At 26.7% G+C, this 22970-nt stretch overlaps 2 protein-coding genes across 2 annotated transcripts; both read right to left on the bottom strand.

The window, feature by feature from the left end:
* LOC124933900 (CBL-interacting protein kinase 32-like) lies at nt 1–6812 on the bottom strand. Its single transcript, XM_047474340.1, has 15 exons — nt 6409–6812; nt 5602–5817; nt 5436–5498; nt 5173–5244; nt 4931–5038; nt 4776–4856; nt 3590–3643; nt 3324–3449; nt 3149–3238; nt 2623–2745; nt 2064–2177; nt 1863–1976; nt 1196–1252; nt 1030–1104; nt 1–277 (listed from the first exon to the last, which is right to left on the bottom strand). Exons 2-15 carry the CDS (start codon nt 5770–5772, stop codon nt 203–205), a joined length of 1323 nt encoding a protein of 440 aa, XP_047330296.1. The 5' UTR covers nt 5773–5817; nt 6409–6812; the 3' UTR covers nt 1–202.
* A 3325-nt stretch (nt 6813–10137) lies between these two features.
* On the bottom strand, nt 10138–17916 carry LOC124933898 (calcium-dependent protein kinase 17-like). Its single transcript, XM_047474339.1, has 8 exons — nt 17023–17916; nt 14771–14914; nt 14527–14679; nt 13241–13356; nt 12996–13166; nt 11952–12079; nt 10485–10584; nt 10138–10414 (listed from the first exon to the last, which is right to left on the bottom strand). Exons 1-8 carry the CDS (start codon nt 17720–17722, stop codon nt 10316–10318), a joined length of 1611 nt encoding a protein of 536 aa, XP_047330295.1. The 5' UTR covers nt 17723–17916; the 3' UTR covers nt 10138–10315.
* Between the last annotated feature and the right edge of the window lie 5054 nt (nt 17917–22970).

Here is a 22970-nt window from a genome sequence, read left to right as displayed (position 1 = left end):
ATAAAATAAAAAATCCTGATATAACAATATTAGAAACTCAAGATCACAGGACCAAAAATCTGGAGTTCCAGAGCAATGAAAACTGCACATCACTATGGCTACTAATAGAAAACAACACAAGAATTTACTAATCCTACATATTCAGGTTACAAAGAAGACAAACCAAACAAGGCATAAAGATATACCAAATTCCCACAATGAATTACTTTGTTCCTTTCATGTCATCCTCTGTTTTCCATACCACATCTTCAAGGCTGGTTGAAAGATTCTTATAAAACTGCAAAATCGCCAAAAAAAAAAGAAACGCAGTTAGACTATTTCTTCAATTTCTTGGTTAGATTACGCTAGCAAACCAAAACAGGGATAAATCTGCGCAATCTGTGATCAAACGAGCCCAAATTCCAAAACCAACATACCATTTTTTAAAGAAAGGCTAGTTTGGAAACTATGTTGTAAAACCGGTTTATCAACAAGACATGTTGCTTATCTTATATATATTCATCATTTGTTTGATCTTGGGCTATTTGATTATTTCAAAAACTCTCTTTGATCAATCCAAATATCAAAAATATCCTTACTTATTTTTTTATAGAATTACAAAAGGACCATCTAGTAATTTAACCTAAATAATCCACTTTTTTTTATCAAACAAGATTTTTTTTTCAAATAACCCATGACAAAGAAATTGCTTCTACTTCAAACTCAACAGCAAAAACACAAACATAAATATGGCTCCATTTGAAAACACTTATAGTTTATGTTTTCAGATCCAGATGAGAAACAACTAAATTAATGAATATGTCTCTGACTAAGTTTAGTTTTCAAACGTATTTGTATCAGGATGCACTTGCAAATAAAAACTACAAATAAAATGTGTTTTTAAATGGGGCCAATCCAAAACAAGCTAAATATAAGTTTTTAGAAGGACAGACACGAATAACCAACCATATAGGAAATAATTAAATTTAACTTTTAGGACACAAAATCAATCAATCAATCAATTAAAGTATAGAACATTTGGGATTTTACCTTATGGAACTCTAATGTGTCTCCTTTCGATTTTCTCACCTCAACCATATGCAAAGAAGGTGCTACTTGAAATACCTAGTGGATAGATAGATAGATAGATACATACATTACTTATAATTCAAAATAAGAGCACTTTTGATAGCACTTTCCAACTATTCTGACATACCTCAGTGGAAATGTTGAGATTTCCTTTTCGCCCAGCTTTCACATTTTCAAGCCTCATCTGCACCAAAAGGAACATATCTTCACAAATTGTTTCTACGTATTAAGTAAATGTCAAGAAGGATCCTTACTTCCAAAGGTGCGTGATCTTGTATGTATTTTTTTATTTGAAAAAAGGTCAACTATCCAAGAGTAGAAAGTCAAACAAAAAAAACAAAGAATTGAACAGATATAATTACATAAGATTAAATCCCTCATTTCTCAAGGGAGGTGAAGGTAATAAGGAATAATCTCTTTAATCTTTATCCACTCACTCCTAAATTTCTTTCCTTAGAACGTTCTTCTGTTGCCAAAAATGTCCACCGCAGAATAAGATCTTCTATTTATGAGTTCTAAAGTGAACTTTCCGTCTAAAATTCATTTTTCAATATGCACACAAATATTAGTTTGAGTTTAATTATAATAACATTTTATACCAATTATATTTGCTTTATTTTATAGCATTGTAGTTTTCTCAAGATTGGCTAAGATATAAATTGAGCTCAACTCGAATGAACTCTTATAAAACTGCATGAACAGTCTAGCTCATTTACTGTGTTATTTCACCAACACTGTCATGCAAGTTAAGAAAGATAATCTAACCAAAAACCGTTTTATTTCAGCTTCCATACCTTGTAATTTTTCTTGTGAACGTCAAAGCCAAGAGGCTTTGCAGCTTCTTCAATCTTGTTAATTATCTCACTAGCTGGACACTTGGATGTGAACCTGGTTTCCCTCTTAAATCCCTGAAACAGTTGAAACACCAAAATTATGAATAAGGAAAGAAAATACTGAAAACCAATATTCACCAAGTAGCACAAAGATTTAAAAACCTGTTCCACGCCGAAGAAATTCCCCAAGTTTAGCCCTCTTGACATAGATATCAATTCAAATGCATTCATGGGAGCAGGTTGTTGTTCTTCCTTATTTTCTCTTACATGGAACTCCTGTTGCATATTTTAATTTATCAATAAAATCAAATGCTTTATTAACAAATAATTGTGTAACTGATGAAAACATGCATTTCCACTTTTTCCTAGAACTCCCAGAAATACATTTTTTGTTTGATTTTGCCAAGCCATATTAGGCATTGTTTGATGTGGGTCATTTGGATTAAATCCAAATATCCAACATCCTATCACCCATCACTTCTTCCATCAAATCATTATCTAAAATACCGTTACTTTATTCTTTATAACATTTTTAAATATTAAATACTAAGGATGTTTTGGTCATCTGACCCAAATAGTTCACCTTTTCATACCCAGTTTATTTCAAAATAACCCCACATCAAACAAGGCCTAAGATGGAAAATTATAAAGCCTAATATGACTGTATCCATAAGGAAACATGCAAAGATAAAGGATAAAATGCTCTAAGAGTACAACTCACTTCTGACTCCTTGAAAGCAGCTTCGACGTCATCAAGATTAGTCTCTTCCTTCTCATCAAACACTGGTGGTTTGTAATTTACCTTGAACCACTCGTCTTTTAAAATTTCGGGAACCCTGATGCGCTGCCATAGGACAAATCAAAAGGAAGGGATCTCATTTTCAAGATAATGACAATTATAACAAGTAAAAAACACATACTAACTATAGCTAGATCCAAAACTTTTGAAGACCTTATAAAGGAGTTGAAAATCGGTTCACTGCCAACGTTTCATTTATTATATACTATTTTTATAAGCAATTAAGATTGGTAAATAGGACCACCTTCCATTAAGCAGTCTTTGTAATGTCAAATTTTTATTCATATCCCTTGGGGAACTGTCATATATGTGAATTGACAAAGCAAGCCTGAGTTTCTTGTTTTCCGCTCTCTTTTTTGTACTTCTTAGATATTATGAAGTGAAATAGTGATTCCAATTTTTAGAAAGAACTCGGTAATGTCAAGAAAACATAGATTCAAAATCTTACGGTCACAGGATTTGGATCCAAAATTCGTGCTATGAATTTCATAGCAGAGAATGACAACCAAGGAGGGCAGGTATATTCAGCTGATGAGATCTGCATAAACAATGACCTAAGAATTAAGCCCAAGAACATATTCAGAACAACTAAAGCTGTGCGGATAATTTAGTATAATGCTCACTTTTTTGTAAAGGTTCATAAGATTAGAGTCATCGAAAGGCAAGTAACCTGCAAGCAGAACAAAGAGTATTACTCCGCAGGACCATATGTCGGCTGTTGCACCATCATAGCCTTGATCATCAAGGACCTAATGAAAAGAAAGCACATTACAACTTGTCTCTAAGTCAAAAACACACACACAAAAAAAACATAACAGCTTGTCCTAACACAAATTAGTCTGAGAATTTATTAGTAGTGCAGTATATTGTTTGTTTGACAGCCACACACCTCAGGAGCAACGTAGTTAGGAGTCCCACATGCAGTATGAAACAAGCCATCGTCCTGATAAATCAGAATAATAACCGAATTAATGAAAGTTATAAGAATCAAGATAAATTGTCATAATTTGGTAGATGCTCTTTCTTAAAATTTTAGTTGTCTAAATATAGGAGCTCAACACCATATAATCATCATCACAATCCCTTAATGAGTTGGTTCTTTAACTTTATTAAAAGCATGAATATATTTAGGACTTGTTTGATTTGGGTTAAATCCAACATCTCATCACCAATCACTTTATTTTATAAAATCATCAACTAAAGTATCAAAATATTCAAATACCCAAATTTTCATTAAACATGATTTATTCTTTACAGCATTATAAAATATTCAATGCTAAAGATATTTGAGAAATTTTACCCAAATAACCCACTTTTTCATTAACCAAGATTTATTTATTTTCTTATAAAAATAAAAAAAAAAACTCAGATTATATGTAAATAACCCAACATCAAACAGTCCCTTAGTATTACTGGTTAAGATACACATGCCTTGCATCAGGTAGGTGAGTTTCGGTCAATTTAGGATACCCATTCAATGTGACATGATGGTAGAGTTCTAAAATGAACAACGTTAATTAACGTGTTCAAGTGTCTTTCTCTAGTTTAGACTAAAATAGAGAAATGTGTGTACATATAAGACTTTTTTTTAGAAAGCTAGTACTACCTACCACTTCAACTTAAGGTGTGGGAATCGAACTGAGACCTTTGATCTCTTAGGCAAGATTTTTTTGCTACTGGAGCTACCCTAGTGGATTAAGACTCTTTTTGTATTGTTAAAGACACGTTTCTTCAATCATTCTTCTTTCTTACGTGTTTAAGATATAATACCTTATTTGAGTTTGTTAAAACAGAGAAGTTTATTTTTATAAGTTAAGTTTGATCCCATTAATTATTCCTTGTCTTTTCTCAAGTTTACACTAAATATTGATTATATCCCCCAATCAATGGGACTCTTGTTAATAAGGAATATGGATTTTTCCATTTAGACTCGACAGATGTTTAATCGTGGTCATTTTAGTTGTTTTATAAAAGAATGTCGTGTGCTGCCATTTCTTCACATAATCTAAACTTGGACAGCATGAAAAGAAAAACAATTGTTAAAATAAAAGTGCATATGGTCTTTAAAAAGTTACCCTGACTTGCTGGGACAGAGCGCTTAATCCAAAATCGGAAACTTTAAGGGAGCCATGAATGTCCAGTAGCAGATTTTCTGGCTGCACCAGAAGCGAAATGAATGCAATCAATCTAACCGGTTTTTTTTCATTTACTATAAAAATTGAGTAAATACCTTCAGATCTCTGTGATAAACGCCCCTACTATGGCAATAATCAACTGCATGAATCAGCTGCTGGAAATACCTTCTTGCTTCATCTTCACGCATTCGACCATCATTTACCTATTATGAAACAAGAACAAACCAAACACTATAAGGACAAAATAGACCACGTCTCAGTGTTATAAGTTTTATGATTCAAAGGGAGTGCAACCAAATATTCTATGACAACTTCCATGCAAAAGCAAAAAACTTACAATTTTATCGAAGAGCTCTCCTCCAGTGATAAACTCCAAAACAATATATATCTTACTCTTGCTCCCCATTACCTGCCCCATAGATATTGAACACGCGAAAATTCAAAAGACTAGCATGAATTGATCTTTGTTTATCAAAAAGGAACATTCAATCTTTTCTCTATGTTCTTCGTTTATACTGTTGAAATCGCGATGTCTTTACTACAATCCATTCATTTAATACAAGCATTAACTTTTCAAAAGAAAGTAAAGAAAAGATATACCTCATACAAGCGAACAACATTAGGATGTTTGATCAGCTTCATTGTTGCAATTTCTCTCTTTATCTACATCACCAACAATGAGACAAAGAAGAAGAAAATTTAAACTTATCAAATATCATCCTAGAATTCCATTCAGTATGTTCAATAAAAAGCAATAAAAAAGAACCTGTTCAGCCATCTTGTGTTTAAGAATCTTGTCTTTGTCAAGAATCTTAATTGCCACAGGTTGCCCTGTCTCAGAATCCTTGGCGAATTTCACTTTAGCAAAAGTACCTTCGCCAATCGTCCTCCCCACCTCATATTTACCGATTCTTCGTTTAATCTTAGGGTTACTCATCCTCGATTCGATCCCTAAATGCTTCTTACTTTTGAGAGATTTCTCCTGAAATTTGATCATAACACATTTAAGCCTCCAATACTTTTTGAAAAAGGTAAACTTTTTATTGAAAGTAAAACGCAAGATGCATTTAGTGAATCTAAGAGAAACAGAAACAAAAACAAAAGGAGAAGAAAAAGACTAAATGCCAATAAGATAAAAAAAAATCTCAACCCATACAAAATCCCCTTTTTCAAATAGAAGCAAATCGCGTGAAGCATAAATCCTTTGATTCATTCAGCTCCAAAACAGCAAGATTTCAAGTTGATTTTGCCAATACATTACTATAGAAAAAAAGCAAATTAGGGCAAACATTAACTCAGAAAGAGATCAATCAATCAACATATGGTTGGTTTATTTGAAATCTCTCAAACAAAACAGTAAGCATTTTAGATCTATGGTTGTAAAAGAAAGATTACTTACAATTTACAGCCATGCAGTCTTGCAGAGCAAAATTGGTACTCAAATCCAACTATAGTGAGTAAAGAAAGTGAAGAATAAAGCGAAATTTTGGATGAGAAATGGACTTAAACCTTATTTAAATACATGCAAAGAAGAAATAGAATTTATAGAAAGCAAAAAGTACATGGAAAAAACCTTTGTAAGCTGTGAAAGAGACTGGATAATGGATAAACTTCAATTGATTCAGAGATGGATAAGAGTTATGACTCTCTCCTTCTCTAAAAGCGGCTCTTCAGGATACCTTGGGGTCAAGAACTGTGTACAGAGAAATAGAAAGAGAAAAACAGTTCCTTCTTCTTCTTGTTCTTCTAGTGGCTTTGTTACTTAACTACTGTCTTTCCAAATTGAGATGAAATTGGAATGGTTTGAATGATGAAATCAGTATAAAATATGATGATGATTCAAGACAGTGATAGAGAGATTGGAATATAGATTGAATTATTGAAGTAGGCGAATCTGGTCCACGTGTTCTTCGGCTCTTTGTACGATTGCTGGATTTGTCTACCTCCTCCCACCTGCCGCAGCGCCCCCACTTTCACCTTTTCTCTCTCTAATCTCTCTTCCTCTTCTTTCTTTATATAAAATTGATACGTTCTAGAATATATCCATTTAGTTCATCCAAATTATCAGATTTGGAGTTATCATTTATCATGTTTCAAATCTTATAAATTATAAAGTTATCTATAGTTTTTGACTACCAATTTTTTACTAAAATTAATAAACTGATCGGTTATTGAAGATAAATGTTTACATATAATTTATGACACTAAGATCATCCTATCCTTGTACTCATACATATATATGCCACATCAGCAGCAATATCAGCAGCACATTACAAATAAATTATATCTCTCAATTTATACATAATTGTGGTCCCATCATTCTAATTCATACAATATTTTTTAATTCAATAATTCAAGTAATCTTGTTTTATTTTTAATTATATTAATTTGTTTAAATTAATAAAACTAATTAAAAAAACGGTTATTTTTTTAAATAAATAATTTAAAAAAAAGCACATGTTAATTTTTTAGAAAAAACGGTCATATTTATTTTTAAATGTTTATTTTTTTTACATAAAAAAGTAGGATGGGGACCATTTTTTTTTGGCTTTTTCTCATTTGTACCCGATAGCAAAACTTTGCTACTCATCTTTCTCTCTCTAGATTTGTACCCATCTCCCATTAGTGTACCCAGGTACAAATTCTGTCCACATCAGATTTGTACCTACAGATGGGGATGCTCTAATATTAGGATGTTTTTTTAAATTTAAAAAGGGAATAGAGTCTATGGAAAGAATTAATCATTTTCTCTAGTGAATTTACGAGCTCGATAATTTATTAAGTTACATTTTTTTTACGTAATATTTTATCATTATTATTAAACATTTTTTTTACTTTTTAATAGACTTTTTGTAACAAAATTAATAAAATTGATGTTTAATTTATTTGTAAATGACACATAAATAAACTTGGAATTTGATAAAAGAGTGGAGGAGATAATGATGTGTCAAATTACCAATTACCGATGAAAAATAATAACAAAAAATGTGAGAAAAAAGAGAAGAGGAAAAATTATTTTATTTTTTCAGCATTGTTTTCACACTTCAATTAGTTTTATTAAATTTAAATTTTAAATATAAAAAAATATTTTGATAAATAATCTTATATAAAAAAAAAATCATTTTTTTTTTCAAAAACAAATCCAAGATCAAACATAGTTATGTTTTTGTGACAATGAATGTTTTGGCTTCTTTCTAGCAAAAATGTTCACAAAATAATTAATGCATTTGAGATGTGATGATAAATCAATTGGTTATAAACAAATAAAAATGTTCAATTTAGAAACTCTACTTTTTTTTCTTCTTTTATTGTTTTTCTTATCATAAATGTGAATAATAGGTCAAAAGTAAATAGAAATTTTATTTTGTTGAGAAATTTCTATTTCAAAATTGTTACTTAATAAGGTTTTATCCATTTAATAACATTTCCTAAATCAAACATTAGAAAATAACTTTACTTCTTACTTTAACTATTTATTTAATTATGTTGATTTCATTAAATATTAAAAAAATATTTTTACTTTAAACTTGTATTATGTACTTACCTAATAAAGTTTATCTATTTAATATATTTTGTATATTAAATATTAAAAAAATACTGACATTTTACTTTAAACTTTAATGATGTAATTATCTAATAAATTTTATATTTTCAGTCATATTTTATATAATATAAAAAATTAATATCACTTTTACTTTAACAACTTCTAAACATATGTACAATAGTATGGCCCATATAATTCCTTAAAAAGTCAAAAAACACTCTGCTTTATTTTTATTTTTTTTGGTTCAAAAACCTTGTTCAATAAAAAGGAAAAGATAAAAAAAAAAAGTAGGTCATTTAAATTTTTAATTAGTTTAATTATGATTTTTTATTTTTTAATATTTTAATTAATAAAATAAGTAATTTGATTGTTATAATGACAATTATGTGATTTATTTATTTTTAAATAAGATAAAATTTTAACAAAAACTCACACTAAATGAGTTCTTAGAGTTAGTTTGATCTTAGGTTTTAAAAAAAATTATAATATTTTAAAATAGTATTTGAAAATTTTATTAGATTCATTTTTAAAATATAAAGTAAAAATTAAATTAATATAAATAAAAATTATTTTAATATTTTAATTAATTAAGTGATTTTATTGGTATAATGTTAATGATATTGTAATTTTTTTCTTACTTTAAATTTAAATTGAACTAGAAACACAAAATCATAATCATATTATATCTATAAGGGAATGATGTGATATTTAATAAGTGAATAAAAATTTAATAAGAGAAATAATTTTTAAATTATCATTTTCTATTAAAATTTCTTACAAAAAATTTCATTGTCTATCCTTATTCTTCTACTTAATTGAGTAAACAATGACTTCTTAAAGTATAACATCGTTTTGGTTTGAATTATAAAAAAAAATGTTATTTAAGTAAAAAAGAGGATTTGAACTATATAAATATATAACTAAAAATGAAAATAAATTATGAATATTTAACATTTCATTGATAATTAAATTATATGATTAAATACAATTTTGTGTTATATTACATTATTTTTTAAAAATAAAAAATTAAACAAAGATTAATTATGAAACTTAAAACTTTGGTGGAAAATGTCGTCATCTTTAATTATGTTTTTTTATGGTAAATAATTTTTGTTTTGATTAGAATAAGGGGTGTAATCGGTTGATTTCACAAAATAATTTATCTCAATTGTTGGTGTCAATTTTTTACATCATTTGGTTAATCATTTGGTTAACGGTTGAATGTCGGTTCGATTTGATTTGATCGATTATAAAATTGGTTTGTTATATTCATTATTTTAATATTTGAATAATTAATAACAAATAATACAATAAATTAAAGAACGAAAAATGAATGGATTAACAATTTTATAAAGAAAATTATAATAAATTATGTAAGTTTACTTTTAAATCTAGGTGTAAAACAACTATTTAATTTTTAAAAATAAGTTATAATATTAAATAAATCAAAATAATTAAAAAAATAAAATGTATCAATATTTCAAATAAAAAAAAAAGACAATATGTATCTTTAGAAGACAATGGCTTAAAAACGCCTAAAAAAAATAGGTAAATATATCGGTTAAAAACTCGTTTCGGTTAGTTTTTTATTGGTTCGGTTTTTCTTACCCCTAATTAGAATAAATGAGAGTAATATTACAACCAAATTCAATATAATATTTATGGTGACCCTATTTAAAAATAATCTATGTAAATCGTATTTAGGTCTATCTTTGCATCTATATTTAGATTATTATAAACAAAGTGAGATTAAATATGTTAAACCAGAAATAATGTAAATATAACACAAACTGCTTTCAAATAAGCTAATATTGTTACATATATAGACATTTCTTAGATTTGCTGGTTTGTTTTCCTCACTTTAAATACTCTATGTTCTTCCCAAATCTTTTTTCTTTTCGGGACAGAAAATCGTCAAATAATTTCGATTTGATCATCAAACAACTACATCTCGTCTTTTCTTAGGATTTTGCGCCGCTTCTGGGTTTCCCTTTCTCATCATAGCCGCGAATTCATCATAATTGATATTTCCATCCTAATCGAAGAATAAGATTATGTTACATTTAATTTTCAGAACCATACAAAAGAATAAATTATGTACTTACATGATCTGCGTCGACATCGGAGATGATTTCATTTATAAGCTTCGCATCACTCATACCGAACTCTCGAAGAGCTTGCTCTAACTCTTCTATTGTAATATAGCTGTCAAAAACGAAAAATAAAAATTTAATTTCTTGTGTAAAAATGAAAATTACCTGTTAATATAATAAGAATGAAATTTCAAGACAATGTTTCGATTTTGTTTACACCTATATTTGTTCTAACCTCGATCATAAAACTAAGTTCTAGTAATTTTGATGATTAAATCATGAATTATGTAAATATATAAATAATCATAATTAATCCGCTTTGTATTGAAACACCTGAGCTGAATCTAAGATTGAAAAAAAATAATAATAAAACAAGATTTCGGTTTTGTAATCTGGATTTGTTCAAAATAACTCTAATAATTTATATGATTAAACCATTAATTATGTAAATAAATAAATAATCATAATTGACCGCTTTGTTTAGAAATATTAAATCTGAGTTTGAACAAAATAAAATAAAATTATAGATTCATGAAACACGATGTTGATTTTGTAACCTAGATTTGTTTGAAATAACCCCTCAGTCAAACAAGCTTTAATAATTTAGATGATTCAACCATTAATTATGTAAATATATAAATAATTAAATATAGAGCTAAATCTGAGTTTGAAAAAAAATTATGAAAGATGATTTTGATTTGGTAACCTAAATTTGTTCAAAATAACTCTAATAATTTAGATGATTAAACTATTAATTATGTAAATAAATAAATAATCATAATTCATCCTCTTTAGTTAGAAACACCTAAATTTCAAGAGCTAAATAGTTTTTTTATTCATTAAACAAGATTTTCATTTTGTAATCTAAACCTTGTTCGATTTTAAAAAATAAATAAAATCAAACATTTTTTTATCTTTTTCTCATTAATTTCATTACTTTATTAACTAAAATATTAAAATACTCTCAATTTTTTAAAATATATATATATATATATATATATATATATATATATATATATATATATATATATATATATATATATATATATATATATATATATATATATATATATATATATATATATATATATATCAAAAACCCATCTCCTTAAAATCAAAAACACTGAATATTTTTTAAATAAACTAAAGTTAATTTAAATCCCAAACCAAACAAGTAAATTTGTTCAAAATAACCTAGTAGTCAAACAAGCTCTAATAATTTAGATGATTAAACCATAAATTATGTAAATAAATAATCATAATTCTTTGTTTGAATAGAAGCATCTCTAAAAGCTAGATTTGAGTTTGAGAAAGAAAAAAAATTATAAACTTTTTCTAAATTTTTATTCTTACAAATTATTTCATTCGAATTTTAATTTAGATGAAATAATGTTCTGAAATATATATTAACAGTCGTTTTTCATTTAAACTCAAATTTCAAATAAAATAACAAATAAATGGAGAATAAGAAATAATTACCCGCTGTTATCTTTGTCAAAGTATTGGAATGCAGTGTAAAGATGTTCTTCTCTGTCCATTCTATTGATTTGCATTGTTGCTGCAATAAACTCATCATAGTCTATGGTCCCATTTCCATCAGCATCAGCCTTTATTACAAAAAAAAAATAAAATAAAAATATTATTCAAAATAAATAAACACAAGTCAAAATTAGCCAGCAGCCAACTGTCAAATTATTTTAATATTGACTCAAATAGTATATCAATTCAAGTGTGTAACACATGCATTTTATTAATAAAAAAAACTTTAACATATCAATTTTATTCAAATATCATATATTACCTGCTGCTTGTATTTATAGTCAAATATTTTCAATCCTTATTCTAAAAAGAATTAATCCCATACTGTATATGTCTTCAAATAAATAGTCTTATTTTGAATTCCCTTTTTTGTTCTTTTTAAATGGTCCCATTTCAACCCATAGTTATTTAATGTTTTTGTTTTCTTCTGATTATTTAATATATTTTACAATTAGAAAGATATCATACATACATACAGACTATATTATCTTTATTTTGTCCAACCACTTATTTCCCTTAAAAATCTAAAATAACACAACATCATATGATTCATTATGCATTCTTTTCAAATAATTCACAATCCCATCAAACATGAATTATTCAATTAAATTATGTATATCATGTATAAATATATTTACACTATACTTCACCATTCATATATTAAAACTTTTATTTGGAAATGAGTTAACTTTTAATAATATATATTAAACAAATCAGACTATCTGAGAAATAATAGGGAACGAGAATAATATGACATGATGGATGTATCATTCTTTGAGTGAATTAAAAAATTAATAATTTTTCAGTCTACTTTCTTATCATATTATTCTCGTCCTTTCTCATTTTTCAACTTATATCTCTCATTTTTCAACTTATATATGTTTGTTTATATGGTCATTAAAATGTTTTTTAATTTTAATAAAATAATTTTATATAACCTATTAGAAGAAAAAAAAAAACATAATAAGTTGATCTAAAACTTACAGCTTCCATTAACTGTTGAACTTCATATTCAGATAACTTTGTGCCTTCTTGTTGAGAAAGTCCTTTCTTTAGCTCTTCAAGTGTTATTGTACCACTGTTATCCGTATCCATTCCTTTGAACATTTGTTTCAGTCCCATTATTTCTTCCTCTGATAAACAACCAGCAATAACCTACAAAATTATATTAAAATAATTATTTACATTTCACAAAATATCTGTTAATTATAATAATATTAATAACATACTTTAAGGGCAACTTTCTTGAACTTGTTCATGGCTCTAAACTGCTTGATCCTATCCAATACAGCATTATCAAGTGGTGTCTCTGGTGCTTCACCATCCTCCTTAATCCATGGATGATCTGTTATAATGAGAAAAAACAGGTTTTTATTATATTATGATTATAAATAGGGATGTAAATGAATAGAGCTACGAGCGAGTTATTCGAATCTCGGCTCAGTAAAAAGCTCGTTCGTTCAATCTCGTTTAAAAGTTTAAAAGTCGACTCGTGAGCTCGTGAACATGTTTGTTTAGAGTCTTGTTTACGGGTCATGTTCATTTAGAGACTCATTTAATATTTATTAATAAATTAATATTGAATAACCTAAAAATAGATGAAGCTCTTCATCTTCACCTAACGTTAAGTTTTCTTTTATTTGGTAAACGAGCTCTTAACAAGCTCTAAACGAGTCGAACACGAGCAACTCGTGAGCTCAATAAAATAAAATAAAATACATAGGTAGAAAAGAAAATTATTCTTATTTTTTTTTAACTTTTATATTATATTAAGAATATATAATATTATATAATAATTTTGTATCTATATTAACAAAAAAAAAAACTAGTAACCTCGGATGATCTGTTACAATGAGAAAAAATGGGTTTTTATTATATTATGATTATAAATAGGGATGTAAATGAACAGTGCTACTAACGAGTTATTCGAATCTTGGCTCGGTAAAAAGCTCGTTTAAAAGCTTGAAAGTCGGCTCATGAACATGTTTGTTTAGAGCCTCGTTTATGGGTCGACAACATGTTTATTTAAAGACTCGTTTAATATTGAATAACCCAAAAAATAGAGGAAGCTCTTCACCAAACGCATGAAGTTTTCTTTTATTTGGTAAACAAGCTCTAAACGAGTCGAACACGAGCAACTCATGAGCTCAATTAAATACATAGATATAGGTAGAAAAGAAAATTACTCTTATTTTTTATTTAACTTGTATATTATATTAAAAATTTATAATATTATATAATAATTTTGTATCTATATTAACAAAAATAACCTAGTTTACTTGGTTAAATACTATAGTGACATTATTAAGGTCACAGGTTCCAAACACTATATAAATGGGTTGATTATAAATGTTAACAAAAATGAAAATTTTGTTTATATTAAGAAGTTAGTGAATTGTGTGATATATAAACCTAAATAAGAAGTGTTTCTAAATATGGAAAAACTATTATTGAATGACAAAAAATGAGTTTTTTTTTTCAAAATTTATTTTTTATGTAACATTATATTACTTACTCAAAACTTGGAATGCTGTAAGTCTCTGTTTGGGATCTGTATTTAACATCTTCTTAACAATATCCTTTGCTCCGGGAGAAAGTGAAGGCCATGGATCACAAGAGAAATCGATAGTTCCACGAAGTATGGCGTTAAAGATTCCATTCTCGGATTCTGAAATTTATTGGGTGATTTTTCAAAACTGTAGGACTTATTTATAGATGTTAAAATAATTTTAATAAGAGAAGATTAATAATTAATTTACCTGCCCAAAAAGGAGGAACACCACATAGAAGGATATATAGCATAACACCAATACTCCATATATCAACTTCTGGTCCATAGTTCCTTTTCAATACTTCAGGTGCAATGTAATATGCACTGCCCACAATATCTTTGAACACATCACCTGTTAAAAAACGATAATAAATTATTTGTGATTTTTTCTTACTCGGGTTTATTGCCCCCAACAATCATGACCCCCTTAAATCTGATCATTCTTATATTTGTGAATTTATCTGAATAAAATCTAAGATCTTGGAATATTAGAATAAGTTCATAACGTAATTAAAAATCAAATAAAGCTTAAAATTAAGAAAATACATATTTTAACTAAATTCCAATGTTATAAATTTTTTACAATATATTTTTTGAAAATGGTCGTGAGAACTTGAATCAGGCCACAAAACTTGTACTCTACTATTCACTTATTGAGCCCATTTAGATACACTTTCTCAAGTTGAATATCCATCTATGTCTAGGTTTAGATGATAAACATCAACAATTTTATCAACAGAATGTAAGTTCCATAATATTATCTCACCTATCAATATCAATATAAAATATCTAGATAAGATACATGACAAAAAAATATATATTTCTAATGGCCCAATTGTGTTAATTGATGAATAAAATTGTTTAAAATGTCCCAATTGTATTAATTATGATTACGTGTTAGTTTATTCGAGTATCGTGATTACGTGTTAACTGATGATTAAATGTTAATTAGTTTATTCAAGTATCATGATTACGTGTTAATTGATGATGAATGTTAGTTTATTAGAGTATCATGATCATGTGTTAATTGATGATGAATGTTAGTTTATTAGAGTATCATGATCATGTGTTAATTGATGATGAAATGTTAGTTTAGTCAAGTATTATGAGGATGAAATGTCAAAGCTGGTTCAATAGGGTTTATTAAAAAAATCTAAATTCACACTAACATAGTTTATCCCCTCTAATCAATCATATCATTTAATACATTAACTAAAATACTAAAATATCTTTTATTTAAAAAATAAATAAATAAATAATTTTATCATTATATATTAATACCATCCTAAAAAAAAATAACTACCTCGTCAAAATTAACACCTATCAATGAATCAAAGTTTATTTTAAAAAAAAAACTAATAAATAAACTCTTAGTTTATTGTAGAGTTAATTGACGATGAAACTTTAATATATTTGAGTATGAGTTAGTTGAGGATAAAATGTTAGGCCTTGTTAGTTTGTGGCTATTTGATTAACTATAACCTAAATATATCATGTCACTTTCCATTTTTTTTCATCATATCACTCAATTAATTAATTAAAATACTGTTTATTTTAAATTATTATTATTTTATTTATCATTATATATTAATACTCTTTAAATCTTTTTATTTAAAAATAAATAAAAAATATCCATCTCAAAATCATAACCAATTATTTAAATAATCGGGTTATTTAAATAACCCAAATATTAACAGAGCCTTAGTTTATTCGATAATAATGATGTCATGTTAGTTGACGATGAAATATATTAGTTTATTCAAGTATCATGTCGAATTAATTGACATGAAATGTTGTTTATTCAATTATCATGATGTCGAATTAGATGTTTTCTTGTCACTTGTCAACCTAACCTAATATTGTTCTACCATCCCCTTCAATTCACAACCAATTACCTAACTATTGTCACTACACCACAATCTTTCCTCTTTCTCTCATACCTCATATAGCTAATAATGGAGTCTTCACTCCAACTTAGATACTAATCCCTCCTTAAATTTCTCTCCGTAAATCTAATTTCTAACATATTCGAGTACATGTCGTGTTAATTGATGATGAAATGTTAGTTTACCCGACTATCATGATATCAAATTTGGTGTTTTCTTGTCATTTGTCAACCTAACCTAACCTAACCTAGTATTATTCTACCATCCCCTTCAATTCACAACCAATATTACCTACCTATGCCTCATACACCTAATTAATAATGGAGTCTTCACTCCATCTTAGATAGTTATCAGTCCAATCCTACTATATATCTAATATTCAATAGTCAATTGTTCTACTATATATCTATAGAACTTCCATATTCAATAGTCAATTGTTCTTCTAATACAGAGAACAGTTATCTTCCACCTTCATACATACATTCATAAGCCCAAAAAGTTGCAGGGGAAATTGTTAAACTATGGCGTTTTCAGCAAATCAACACATGTCTATAGCTAGGTTTAGGATTCTAACCTTGTTTATAGAAGACGGATAGACCAAAATCGGTAGCCTTAAGTGGAGAAGTCTCATCATGATTCAAAAGAAGAAAGTTCTCCGGCTTCAAATCTCTATGAATAACTCCCATAGTATGACAAGTATGAACAATCTGAACAATCGTTCTCAACAACGAAGCAGCAGCACGTTCAGTATAATGACCTTTCGATATAATCCGATCAAACAATTCACCACCAGCACACAATTCCATAACCAAATGAACCGAATGTTTATCTTCATAAGCACCTTTCAATTCAACAACATTCGCTTGTCCAGCTAAATGATGCATAATCTGAACTTCACGACGAACATCTTCAACATCTTCCTTATTCGCAAGTTTTCTCTTCGCAATCGTCTTACAAGCAAATTTCTCACCAGATTGTTTATTCGTACATAAATGAGTCACACCAAATTGACCTCTCCCGAGTTCTTTACCAATATTATACGTGTTCCGTATATCTTCCATTGGACGACCTAATACTGGACCAATAGCTACCGGTTTATTAGGTTTTTCTGATGAAGTTGATGGAGGTGGATTTGCTTTTGGTGGAGAAGATGAAGTTGATGGACCGTTACCGTCATCGTTGGCGTGATTACTGTTTTCGCCGTGGTTTGATTTGGCGACTTCTGTTCCGTTAACGTTTGGGGATTCGCTGTCCGATGAACAGCAGTTCCCCATTGTTGATGATGATGATGAAGATGATGAGGTGCCCTAGGGAAGAAGAAGAAGGATGATGGTGATTGAGAAATGTTTTGAAATTTAGGGCGCCTAAAGAAAGGCTGATTACAGATGGAAGAATACATGTAGATAGAGAGAGAAAGAGAAAGATTTTATTGGTTTTGAGATATGGACATTAATGGAGAAGATTGATGGTTAGGTTTTTCTCTGTAATCTATTACATCCTGCTGGAGAAGAAACAAAGGTATGGAGGGTTTTTCGGATGGAAATTATTTATACTGAATTTTTTCAAAATTTTTTATGTAAGTACTTGGATTGTAAAATATTTGAAAGTATTTTAAGTTATTTGGATATATTATTAAATTTTAAAAGATATATTGAAAAGGATTTTTGTGATTAATCTCGAGACTCTCGATGAAGAGGGATTATTAACCATGAATGAAAGTTCATTATAGGGATCGAATAAAGAGATACATGATAACCTCTATACAAAATGTCTACTATGCGGGGAAGAAGAACAAATTATGGATCATTTCTTCTTTTCTTTTTTTGTTGTTGCCCTTTTACTTCCATGTTATGGAGGAATTTTGCATTCGCTATAATTGACACGAAATCAAGGAAGTAAAACTATAAAGGCAAAATGAAATTGCTTATTCTTTAGCTTGTTTAGTTGTTTTTCTACTATTGTCAATCATATTTGGGCAAATCGAAGTGTAAAAGTCTTCACTGGAGCTAGAAGTGATGTAGTTTATGAGCAAGTTTGGAGAAACATTATGTTTGATGACACTCACTAAGGCATACACCAAGGCAAATCCCCATGTGAGAGCAAAATTAGATTCTATGTCAAAATTGGAGTATACAATTTGAAAAAGTCAAGCCGCTTTAAGAAGTTATAGGTTTGAGTAATAATTGATTGTATTCATTTGTTTGTAATTCGTTGAGTTTAATGTCATGAACTTGTAGTTGTTTTATTCTGTTTCTTTTTTTAAATTCAAGTATAGGGTTTGTCTAGCTTTATACAAATAACTCATTTCAGTTTTTTTCCTTTTAAAATTTTTAATAAAATGACGTTAAATCGTTTAAAAAAAATGCATCCACTTATTATGAGGTGAATATTATGGAAAAAAATAAAATATGATAAATTTTCAAAGAAATAGTTTTAAAATAGGATAAGACTATCTCGAACTTTTCGAAATCTAATTTTTGTATTTTTTGTTTTTTCTTCTTCACTTTTTTTTTTGCAAACGGAATGTTTTGTGCTCCAATCTCGATTTCAATAAAAAAAAATGACCTTTAAAAAAAATATATATTTGGATATTTATGTGATTATTTTTAATTTGTTTTTGGTTTAGATTATTAAAATCAAGTTATTTGAGTATGAAAAAAATTATTAATGTGTTGGTTTGAAAATATTAATAAATTTGTTAATATATATAATTAAGATATATTTTAAATATTTTTTAATTTACAAGAATTTTTGGGAACAATAGTTCACATGATACTTGAGAGGGATTATTAGCAATAAATATGGATGGTAAAAGAAGTGAATCCAGACGGATAATGCTTTTATCATTCCGCCTCATTCTATTTGGGGATTTATTTTTACTATTATTTCCGTCCTATTCAGTTTTGAAGAATCCCTACGAGATACTGTTATATAATATTATCTAAAAATATATAATAAAAAATAAAAATTCATAAAATTATATAAACTGATATTTTAATATTATATATATATATTGTAATATATTGAAAATTTATATTATTATAAAAAACAAAATTTAAAACTCTTATAAAATATAAATAATAAATAAATATATTGGCAATGTTATATATTTGTTTATTAGTTTCGGGATGAAATCAGAGCAAAGTCGGAGCGAGGGACACAAATACCATCCTCATTTCATCCCGTTCAGTATCGAGAAAAATCGCCCCTAATAGGATAATTTGGGTCAAATACCATAAGACGAGGCATAATTGTCATCTTTAATGAATAGGAGTGCATCCCATTTATTAACCAGTGAATATTAAGAAAATAACAAAATTAGATAAAATAATTTTTAGTCTAATAAATTTAAAGTTTTTTTTTCAAATTTTAAGATAAAAATGTGGACAGACGAGATTATGACTAATTTTTCGGAATCTAATTTTTGTATTTTTTTCTCCTTTTTATCCACTTTCTTTTTTCTACAAATAGAATATTACTTTTCTTTTCATCTCGATTTTAATAAAAGATTAATATTTAAAATAAAAATAAAATATTACTTAATTTAAATTAATATATTTTTTAAATCATAACTTTGTTTTTCAAAATTAGTGAAATCTATGTTCATACAAAAACATGATTTAATGTAAAAGATTTAGTTTTGTGATTGAATTTAAAGTTTTAAGAATTTAAGTGATAACAAGATGTGAATCATGGTAAAAAATATATGAAATTTGATAATAAAACAAAAAATCACACTAAAATAGTGATAAAATACATATAATTTAGATTATCATAAAAAAATGAAGAAAATAATTTTATGCAAAATTAATAAAAATTAAAATAACTTTTAATATTAGTTTGACATGTTTAATATGAATATGATTTGATCTTTGACATGTTTAATTTAAAAACTTTTTATATTTTGTGAAGTACTTTTCTTTTTCATATAAATTAAGTAATTTTTTTCGATAATATTTAAATTTATTAATTTTTTATTAAATAATAGAATTAGTTTAGACTCATAATTTAATAGTAGAGTGCAAAATTACTGTTTTAAAATTCACAAGTTCAATTACTCACATTTAAATCAGTTAAAAAAATAGAAGATAAAGGAATTAATAAAATTATTTCTTATAATATAAGCCTTGATATATAATATTAGTAAAATAAATGACATTTTTAGAACAATATTAGATAAAGGAGTGATAGAGGGAGGGAATTTGGTGAGAGAATGACGTGTCATCACCTTCATTGGTTGGAAAATGTAAAAGTGGGAGGAAAGAGAGAAAACAGAGAAATTATTTGATTTTTTCAGCGAAGATTATGCCACGTGATTCCCTCACCAAATTCCCTTACCAAATTCCTTCACCTAATCATTTCTCTATTAGATATATACATATGTTTATATTAATATTTAAAAACTAAATAATCATAAAAAAATGTTTATTGTTATTTGTAATAAATTAAACAATTCATCATTACAAAAAATATGTTAATTTAAATTACTATTTAAAAATAAATAAAATGTTTTTTTAAAAATATTTAATAATAATAAAAACAAAAAATAATTTGTAAATTTTCCATAAATATTATAATATTCATTAAATTATAATATTTAATTGTGCTCGTTCAACTAATAAATTACAATAATAAATATTTATCAATATTTAAAAATATCAAAATATCATGAATTATTTTATAAATCTATTTTATAATATACTAAGTTTTTAAAAAATAATTATGTAACTAACATTTTTTATTAAACTATTATTAATTATTTTATGATAAAATATTTTATGATAAAATTCAATATAAATATAAAATGATATTTTAAATTAATTATTTAATAAATATTATAAATATTAATATATTTAACATGTTTTTTTTTTAAATTGTCAATTATTTTTATAAATTCATAAAATTAAATAAATACTTAATAAATATATATATATATATATATATATATATATATATATATATATATATATATATATATATTCAAACATCAAAACATAAATTATTAATTTATATTATGTTTTAAATAATTAATAAATATTTATTATTTTAATTTATAATATTATTATAATTATATTTTTTTATACAAATATTATATTATTAAATGACTCAAATTACTGAGATTTTTGATATATTTTTCAAACATTACAATTTGGGCAAACTAAAAAAATTACAATTATTTTTGTAAATTACTCGTTTTCCTATTTAGGAAGATTGATAAATTGCTTAAGGAGTCATTGATCATATTGTTCACCTGCAATAAAAGTCTCAATTTCCTCTCTTTGATCATTTTTTACAAGAGATAATTAAGAAATTTTATCTAAACTCAGAAAACTTGTTCTCTAAAATCTATTTTATTTTTTAAAGTTCGGTCAAAAATTTCTATTTTGAATTTTACTTTAATTGTTTTAGAGGTAATTTTCTATTTTGAACTTTACTTTAATTGTTTTAGATGCAATTTAACTTATTATTCACGTAACATTTATAAATAATTAAATAATAGATAATGTCATTAATTTAACTAGTTAATATAATAAAATAATTAAGGTTACGATTTAAAAAGATTTAAATTATATTATTGAATAAAAATATTAAAATAATTTACTTGTGGGGTATTTTTACAAGTTGTTTGCTAAGACGATTTTATATAATTTTTGTTGGGAAAATTTTTGGCAGTCAAAGATTTTATCTAATTTCTCGTTCTTTGGATAAAGTATTATTCATGGTGGAATTATAACTGATAATATGTGCATGAAAAAAGTTGTATTATAGCTAGTCGTATGTGTCAAGAAGAGGTTGAATCGACAACTCACTTACTTTTGCATTACCGATGGGTGACTAGTATTTGGAGTCTTTTGTGGTGTATTACTGAGATTCATTGCGTGATGCCCGAGTTTTTAGGTATTTGCTGTAAAACGTTGGATTGATACGACTGATATGACAGATCTACATATTTGTGTTAGCATCCCAATTATTCTTTGGTGGACTATCTGGTTGGAGAGAAATTATCGAACTTTCAATGATCATAGTCGTCCGATGCGTATTATTCATTATACTATTATTTGATGTTTTTTGAGATTCGTTTAGGAAAGCCAGTAGAGTATGTCGAGGTTCTTCTCAAAGATTTATGAGCTCGATAACTTATTAAATACTGTTTTTTTTTTTTTTATTTCTTATTTTGATGTCATCTTCTGTCGTTATACTTAAACAATTTGTTTTTTTTTTCATTTTTAATATACATCAACCTTTTTATAAAAGAAAAAATTAAAATAATTTGTTTAATAAAAAGTTAAAATTAAAATATTAAAAATTATTTAAAGTATAAAATACAACCTTTAAAATTTGTGAGTCAAACTTATGTTTTAGTAATATGAGAAAATGAGTCAATATTAAGTAAAAAAAAAATAATTATCCATAAAAGAAGGGAGCTAGCTATAAAATTAATAGAAACAAATAATTACTTAAGATTGAAAAAACAAGATGGATTGGAGCCAATAAAGAGTAGGTAAAAAGTAGAGAGCTTCC

This window comes from Impatiens glandulifera, chromosome 4, assembly GCF_907164915.1.
Source record: "Impatiens glandulifera chromosome 4, dImpGla2.1, whole genome shotgun sequence".
Classification (NCBI taxonomy): Eukaryota; Viridiplantae; Streptophyta; class Magnoliopsida; order Ericales; family Balsaminaceae; genus Impatiens; species Impatiens glandulifera.
This window is presented reverse-complemented; position numbering and strand designations above follow the sequence as displayed.

Excerpts from the sequence above, each read along its gene's own strand:
- LOC124933898 (XM_047474339.1), bottom strand. The coding sequence starts at position 17,722 with ATGGGGAACTGCTGTTCATCGGACAGCGAATCCCCAAACGTTAACGGA. Across the intron at positions 12,080-12,995 it reads TTCAACAGTTAATGGAAGCT|GCTGATGCTGATGGAAATGG; the intron begins GTAAGTTTTAGA and ends TTTGTAATAAAG. Across the intron at positions 10,415-10,484 it reads CCGATGTCGACGCAGATCAT|GATGGAAATATCAATTATGA; the intron begins GTAAGTACATAA and ends TTCTTCGATTAG.
- LOC124933900 (XM_047474340.1), bottom strand. The coding sequence starts at position 5,772 with ATGAGTAACCCTAAGATTAAACGAAGAATCGGTAAATATGAGGTGGGG. Across the intron at positions 5,039-5,172 it reads GAGAGCTCTTCGATAAAATT|GTAAATGATGGTCGAATGCG; the intron begins GTAAGTTTTTTG and ends GTTTCATAATAG. Across the intron at positions 4,857-4,930 it reads TTTATCACAGAGATCTGAAG|CCAGAAAATCTGCTACTGGA; the intron begins GTATTTACTCAA and ends CTTCTGGTGCAG.